Source organism: Phaethon lepturus, unplaced genomic scaffold (genome assembly GCF_000687285.1).
Source record: "Phaethon lepturus isolate BGI_N335 unplaced genomic scaffold, ASM68728v1 scaffold9976, whole genome shotgun sequence".
NCBI classification, from domain to species: Eukaryota; Metazoa; Chordata; class Aves; order Phaethontiformes; family Phaethontidae; genus Phaethon; species Phaethon lepturus.
This window is the reverse complement of record NW_010545540.1, coordinates 29,966-37,781: the sequence shown is the minus strand read 5'-3', so window position 1 is coordinate 37,781 and position 7,816 is coordinate 29,966. Positions and strand designations below refer to the sequence as shown.

Below are 7,816 nucleotides of genomic sequence, written 5' to 3'. Positions count from 1 at the left end.
AGCATCTCAGGGTTGGTTTGGCGAGAGGGGTCCTGAACAAATCCCGCCAAGAGCTATCACCTTGCATGACTTCTTCACAGCAGTCTCTCTTTGTGGGGAAGTCATCAAACTTTTTTTCTATGTGTTTTAATTATATGATCCTCACACTGCAATTTCAACATAGCGCTTTCTCTGACAGATATGCCGTCACCTTGATTTACACAAGTACACTGCTTCTTACACAGGGGAGGAAATGAGAAAGTAATGGTCATGTTTCAGAACCACCTCACCTACAGTGCAGGTGGCATAAAATCTTATCTGACAATTATATTTGAAGGTAGAAATTGAAATGAAATCACTTCAATATTTAGCAGTTGACCAACATCAGATTACACAGCAAGCAATTTAACGTAAGGAGGTATGCAGGCCACAGTATTTAAGTTTCTGGGCCTCACTGAAGGCTGTTTAATGCTACCATAGCACAGTTGAAAACTTGGTCCAAAAAAACCCCAGAAAATTATACATTTTTTAATGTGGCCCTTCTCCATTCTTGTCAGGGCCCTGAGGGCACAAATAAGCCTTAATGGCCCTGCCCAGCCCCACACCTGTGGGCCCGGGGCCTTCATTTCTGCTCAGCACAGGGCCATCAGGCCCTGCCCAGGCCGTGCTAGGGCCAGGGAGCGCCGCGCCCACGGTCCCGGTCCTGTCCCCAGGGGAGCCACCCCGCTTGTGCTGCACCCACACAAATCTTCTTTTGCCTTTTTCTACTAGCACATGCTCCTGTACAAATATTTAACAAATGGGAAATTGCTGCGAAATGTTATGGACACAGGTATGATATGATGGGCCCACAGAGAAGAGCACAAACCGCGAGTGGTGCAATGGGCCCTGTGAGAAATCTCTTATCTGTAGAGTTTGGCCAAGGTAAAGCTTCAGTGTCAGCCCCCGCCAGGCCCAGCCCTGTCTGGGACAAAGAAAGCGAAGACTTTGGTTCTTGGTTTTCCTTCATTTGCACAGCAGCACAGCTCGCTCGCTGCTTCATACGCCTGTGTTTTTCTTAACTTTATTTCTGTGACTGAGAGAAGTCTAACACGAACAGAAGATGCTGTTTAACCTGAGGAACTTCTGCAGTATTGCAAAACTAACAGGGACCAGAAAGCAGCTGCCGCGACAGTTTTGGTAAGCTTATCCTTTAGTTTTGTCTGGTGTTCAGTGACATTTAGTCAGAAACCTGGAGAGAAAAACAGCTGAATCCTGTGAAGAAGTGTTTCAGAGAAAGGTCCTTTTTTTCCCGCATTTTAAAACACCCTTTTGCCTCCCAAGACAGCAACCTCTGCGTCTGCAGGAGACTGGAGGATTTAATCTTTTAATGTTTCTGAAATGCTGTTAATTCTTTCTGTGGGATTTAGCAGCAAAGTCAAGAAGGAATGTTTCTTCTTGAGGTCAGTGTATGTTGCAGGTACTGTAATCCATAAATAACTATCTGAATAAAGTACAGGAAATTCTTATGCATTTAGATAATTTTCATGGCCAGTACTGGGTGGGAAATTCTCTCCTTGAAGCTGCAAGGTAAAATCTCTTCTTCTGTATTTTTTTGTCTCTATATACACTGGAGGTGTGCAGGAAGAGCATGATGTGATACGAGGTTCAAAGTTAACTGGGTAGTCCTGGCTTTGTGACCTGTCTTTGGATTCTTTCTTCAGCTGTGTAGACGCACCTGTCCCCCGTGCCTTCAGAAAAGCACCTGTATGACAGTGTTTCAGTAAGCTGCTTCTCATGTTTGTCACATCTCCAGAATCAGGTTAAAATTAAAGACTTGAAACTTAAGTCCACATCTTCCTATTTTTTCATGTCAGTGTCAATAAGATTGGCATTAACAGTGTTATGTAACAAATGATTAGTGCTAGAAAACAATGTACAGGAATTTCACATTCACAGGAATCCTAATACGCAATAAGTAATTTTTATTTATTGCTTCTATATTACATCAGATGAAAAACAAATGTTTTCCAAGTTCTGTGATTTATTTCCTACGGTTTTAAAGTGGTCCTGAAGCCTGGGTGATAATTTTTTAATGGATTTTGGATTTTCACTGCTGGAAATCAGTAGGAACTTTCTCTGGTTAGCAGAGATGATAGAAAAGCAAGTTTGGAAAACAACTGCAATAAAGCTTGTTTTCCAATAAAGTCATCCAATTTGTTAAGCTCCGCACATAATGGTGTTTGTTATTTTTAGGGTTTTTTTTAACATTGTATCATAAGGTTGGCCTAAGCTATCACACTGTCTATGAGCATTACAAGTTAAGCACACTGTGGTTGATACTGCAGGATAAGCTAATATGTATCAGTCTGTGCTAATAGTCTGAAGTAATAGCTGTCCCTGCTCAGAAAGGAGTAAGCCAACTGCTTGACCTTGCAATTCTGCCTGTTACTGTTTAACTTTCGTATAGTGTCTCATGTTCCTTCTGGAATTTATTTGGCCACTTCTGCCTCTCTTTCAGAGGATGTGGACAACAGGGAAGGGAACACATTTCTTGAAGGTCATAGCAATAAAACAGAATCATCATGGGAACAGAGAGGTCAGGAGCAGACCTCTAGTCCAACTTTCTGCTTGTAGCCTGACAACAGCATATGAGGCCAGCTATGCCTTTGCTGAGCCACATCTTGAAAATCTCCAAGGATGGTAATTCCAAATCCTCTCTAGGTAGCCAATTTTAGTGTTTCACAATCTACCATGCAGAAATTAATGGTGGATATTTCTCAGTCCACTTCTCAATCATGCCAAGTGGTTAAACAAGACCAATGAATAGAAGTTCTGGCTTGGTAGGTTGATATTAGGTAATCTCTAACTCCCTGGAAGGAATTGTAGGCTGCAGTTAGAAACTTGAGGAGCAGCACCAAAGCTGCTGTGGAAACAGTGCAGCACAGGATTGTAGAGTGACCAAGCAGCAAGCAGTTGTATAGGTTTTAAAACAGGACAAGTATTTTGTTCCCCCAAACTGGACAGAGTAGCAAATTCCTGTTCTGAAAAATAATAAGAATAATAAAGTCACAGTTATGAAACTAATTTCTGTACTAACTGTATTTTACTAATGATTGTAATGCTATGAAAATTAGTCTTTATGGCTTGGAAATGTGCATTATTATTTTAAATGGTACTGCCACAAATATTTAGTACTTAAGTCACAGATACAGTTTAGATTGTATTTCGCTTAAGAATCAGTTTTCAGAGACAGTCTAAGAAAATACACAGGCAACATTACTCTAAACTTAGAAAACAAGAAATCCACTCCTTTATCTGCACAGTGCTACAGAAAATCCAACCTTCCTGTAGTTTGGGGGCCTGCGCAGAGACCGGACTCTGACAGTGCACATTGGTGGGAATCTTTGTGGTGCTTTGTGCTTAGCTTAGCAGTGGAGCCTCTGGCAGTCTGCATAATCTCTGGAGCACATTGCCCTGATATATAACAGCATATATTGAGTTCCAGCAATATTAATCTGCCGGGCTTCTGCATGGATTACTTCTCCATATATTCTCTGTGTTTCTGCTTTTACACATAATCCTTTTCACTGTGAAAAAAGTCTTCTTAGTAATGATGGTGGTATAATGCGCATCTAAAGCACCTTTAAGGTGTCTAGAAGGAAAACACACAGCATTAAGATATCTTCAGGTAAAGAAAAAATTCTGCTACATTATTTGAAAAGTTGTGCAGTTTGTGCTGTGATGTCAAATGGTAATGTATGGTACCATTCCCTTAAGAGCTCTCTTCCTCCAGTTTCAGTTGCAGCCTATGCCACAAAATTCTACAGAAAAAGATTTTCTCTTCAGATTTAACTAACATAACACCAAAATCTTCAGAAGCTATAATGGGCCTATCCACTGCCAAGGCTTTTATTCATTGGAAAAGTTCTAATTTTTTTTTCCCCTGAATATTCCTAGCTATGGGCCCCAGGGCGTGGTAGCTGGCAGGTGCTGTAACTGAGCCTGGCCTCAAAGGTGAGCTAAAGGGAAGCCTGCTTGGAAATACAAAAGCAATAGCTGCACTCAGTGCATTGGTTTGCATTGCTTTGGTCTCCATTCCATCAGATCAGTCTACAAATGCTGCCTGTAATTAAAAAGACATGTTTGGCTTGTACTCATCCAAACCTTAGCAAGAGTACAGTGCAGGCTGTGTTTTGCTAAGGAGGGCTGTAGATACAGTGCCAGAGAAGCGGCTAAGCTCCTTCTGTCCCTTATTAATCTTAAGCCTGTGGAAACATGGGCTTGGACGTGAATTTCATTAAGACACCTCATCTAAACTAGAGGAAATTTCATCATGCAACTTCTGTTGGTGATTATCAGCAACCAATTTCATGTGATTCTGAAGTCGTAAATCTGGCTGGAGTCCAGAATACACTGAATAAATACACTGCACATGCCCAGAAGGTCTCTTGTGTGGTAGGAGAAGGACCAGAGCACATGGCTATTTTGTTGGGTTTTTTTACCCCCTTCCCCAGTGGCATCAAGAGACTTCATACACATTTATAGAAATGACACCATTTGTATTGGTGAGGGTGAAACATGATAAGCGTCTATTCATCCACAAAGCACAAAGGAGGAAGAAAGAGCACCAAGATCAGTTCCTCATATTCTGTGCACCCAAAGAGCAGCTTTGTGGTCTACATGTAAGCCATTTCACCAAACCCTGAATGGCTTTATGCATTTGGGTTTATTTGATCAGGCAGCATGCAGTCAAGTCATATGCATATCAAAAGGCAAAAGAAACTACATCTAATGTACAGCTTAGAATACAATTTGAGAGACTGTTAGAGTGGTGATCAATATAGTTCATAGTGGCATGTTGTGTCTGTCTGACAGTATTTAACACAGTCCATCGAGCTGATCCATCTGGGTCAAATGAGGGCAGTGGGAGAGATTTCAGTTGCTTGCTCGTTGGCTTTAGCATGAGCACAGTTCAGTGTCAAATGACAAAAAGTGTGTATTTTTTGCCCTTTTGACACAGGTGTGGGCCACCAGCTCAAATGAATGTTCATCTGAAAGGTCGTGACCTCCTTACTCTACAGAACTACACAGCAGATGAGCTGAAGTATTTGCTGTGGATGGCCTCAGATTTGAAACAAAGGATAAAGCACGAAGGAGAGGTAAAATGCTTTAGCTGTCATTTAGGTCACTGAGATGCTGAAATAAATACTGTTCCAAAGAGTATTGGGGATGAGCCATTCAGCTGTCTTGTCCTAAGCAACATTACCTGAGCTCTTAAATCTGTAAATCATGTGCTACAAATCAAAGACCCTTCCTGTAAAGTGTTCAGAGATATTCTTTACATACTTCAGAGGACTTCAAAAGTGAAAAGGTTAAACAGCTTTTCCCAGCTAACTCCCTGTTGTCAGCTAACTCCATCCATCCATCTACACACAGTGTGCATGCAGCACTAAATGTAGGAAATAGAAGACACTTCCCTGCATGGGGTTAAATTAGTATCAGGGTTCTCCTTAAAGCTAGCTCAAATTAAGTGCCAAAATGCAGTTGCTTTTTGCCCCTAGAATTACTTCTTTCCCTTTAACCTTTCCACTGCTAATAAATTCCTTGAAGGTCAGGAGAACGAAGCTATGGTTAAAAAAAACCTGTGTAATTTTTCTAATGCTGAATTAAAATCTGGAAGAAGTATTTAACACTGTAAAATGTATAATGACTATAAAATTGAAATGCCTTCAATTTTCATGTTCCAGTATTTGCCTTTGATGCAAGGAAAGTCTTTGGCCATGATTTTTGAGAAGAGAAGCACAAGAACAAGATTATCTGCAGAAACAGGTAGGTCTGAGCAATGGCACGGTCAGATTTTATATGAAATTGTAGACTGTGGGTATGTACTGAAAAACACTGCATAATTTTGTATTTAGCAATTTCTACTCAGGAGGAACCTAAAATTTGAAAGCAAAAATAGGAAAAGAATGGTAGCTAATTGTGTTTCACCTTGCATGTTAATATCACAAGCACATCCCTTTGGTCACTGAAAGTTCACCAGATCATTCCAAAACATGATAGATCAGAAATAAAGTAACAGGCAGAAGTAAGCATTTCGGGTGTAAGCTCCTAGTTGTACTGGCAAGATGCATATTTCCTAACATCTGTTTTAGTAAGCATCACAAATTTAATTCCGTGCAAACTCTAATAAATATTTTCCTAATGTATTATGCATTACCGTTGTCACATTTCAGAGTATGTGTTTAGACTGGGAATTGTAATAATGCCTTGATATAAATTAGGGGAAAAAATTTAACATCATTACCTACAGGGGAAGATAACTTGATGGAGACTCCAGGGTATTAGCCTAATAAGATCAGGCACTGGCACATTATTCTTTTAGGATACAGTCCTCCAAACACTGAAACACATACATATCTTTATTTATATGGTAGTTGTTCTGATGTCAATGGGACCACTGAAATAATTCATGCACGTTCTTGCATGTTAGCAAGGAATAACTATGAATTGGTGACTGTCTGATGGGTACATTTTTACACATTAAGGAAGAAGAAGCCTGCCCTTCTCACATTTAAGTTGACCCAATATCCCTTAAGTTGACTTCTCCCTGGTGAAGGGACAGGACACTTGTTGAGCATTCACATTTCTTTACAAGGTGTAAGGGAGAAGGTAAAAATAATGGAAGAAAGAAGCAGATATGTTATCTGCAAGCATTTCTGAATTTGACTTTTTATTCTCTGGCACAGCCATTTACCTGCTGATCCTGGTATTTATGTAGACTTGTTGTTGCTGTCTGTTTTCTCCAGATAAGCAGAACTTATGAATGGGTTTCTCTTGTGCATTCCCTCTCTGTGAAGACCACCCATCTTTTAATTCTGGAGTTTTTAAGTTCAGTTTCTAGTTGCCTGCCATACTGGTACATGGGCAGGTAATGACGAATTCTCTGAATCTGTTTATCCTTCATGCTTATGTATTCAGAGGGAAGCACTATTTAGTCCTTGGATTTTGAAGTCTCATGGAAGGGGGAAGCTCAGGAAAATTCAAATGAATTAACTTAAGGATGGGAGTTAATGCACATAAATTCATCCAAGAGGAATTAAGCTCCAGTGAAATAAAACCAATTTATTTCTGAGTGAGAGCCTCCACAAGGGATTCTAATGCAGTTTAACTTCTGTGAATTAACTTCACATCTTCAGTTAATTGGTCTTAAGTTCCCTAAGCCTCAGACTTTGTTTCCAAGGCAGACTCAAGTTTTTTCAGACCATGGAAATTCTACACATTTCAGCTGCTTTTTAACATACATGACTTCTCCCTTGGAATTTCTAACTCAAAACAAATGTGAGGTGACATGTGTTCCTTTTAGCTAAATAAGCTAATTTAATACCAACTTTATAATGTCCAGTGAAAGTGGACATTGAAATGGATTGGGGTGTTTATTTATAAAATACCCAAACCATCTCAAATAGCATTTCTCACGAGTTGCACCTTCAGTATGTTGAAAGAGGTCACTTATGGGACAAGGTTCTGGTGGTGAGATTAATCTAAACAAACTTTGCAACTCTCAGGAACAACCAGATGAAATTTCATTATAAAGGAGTAGAGACTTGTAAAGTGCTTGTTACAATATCTGCTCTGTGCAGTGTCTAGGAGATTGTTGCCATATATTAACACCATGGAAGTGTTTTCCAGTCCTGCTGTCCCTATGCCTATATAGAACACCATTATATATTTAACCTCTGGAGGTCCTTTGGTCCAACCCCCCTGCTTAAGCAAGGTCATCTAGAGCCAGTTGCCCAGGACTATGTCCAGAAGGCTTTTAAGTAGCTCCAAGGATAGAAACTCCACAACCTCC

At 40.2% G+C, this 7,816-nt stretch overlaps 1 protein-coding gene across 1 annotated transcript in view; it reads left to right on the top strand.

The window, feature by feature from the left end:
• The first annotated feature begins 1,081 nt into the window (after nucleotides 1–1,081).
• The window catches only part of OTC (ornithine carbamoyltransferase), a 31,140-nt gene continuing 24,405 nt past the window's right edge, over nucleotides 1,082–7,816 (top strand). Inside the window, exons 1-3 of the mRNA XM_010288986.1 lie at nucleotides 1,082–1,158; nucleotides 4,982–5,120; nucleotides 5,709–5,790. Of these exons, the coding sequence (XP_010287288.1) occupies nucleotides 1,082–1,158; nucleotides 4,982–5,120; nucleotides 5,709–5,790 (298 nt within the window). The remainder of the gene's footprint in view (nucleotides 1,159–4,981; nucleotides 5,121–5,708; nucleotides 5,791–7,816) is intronic.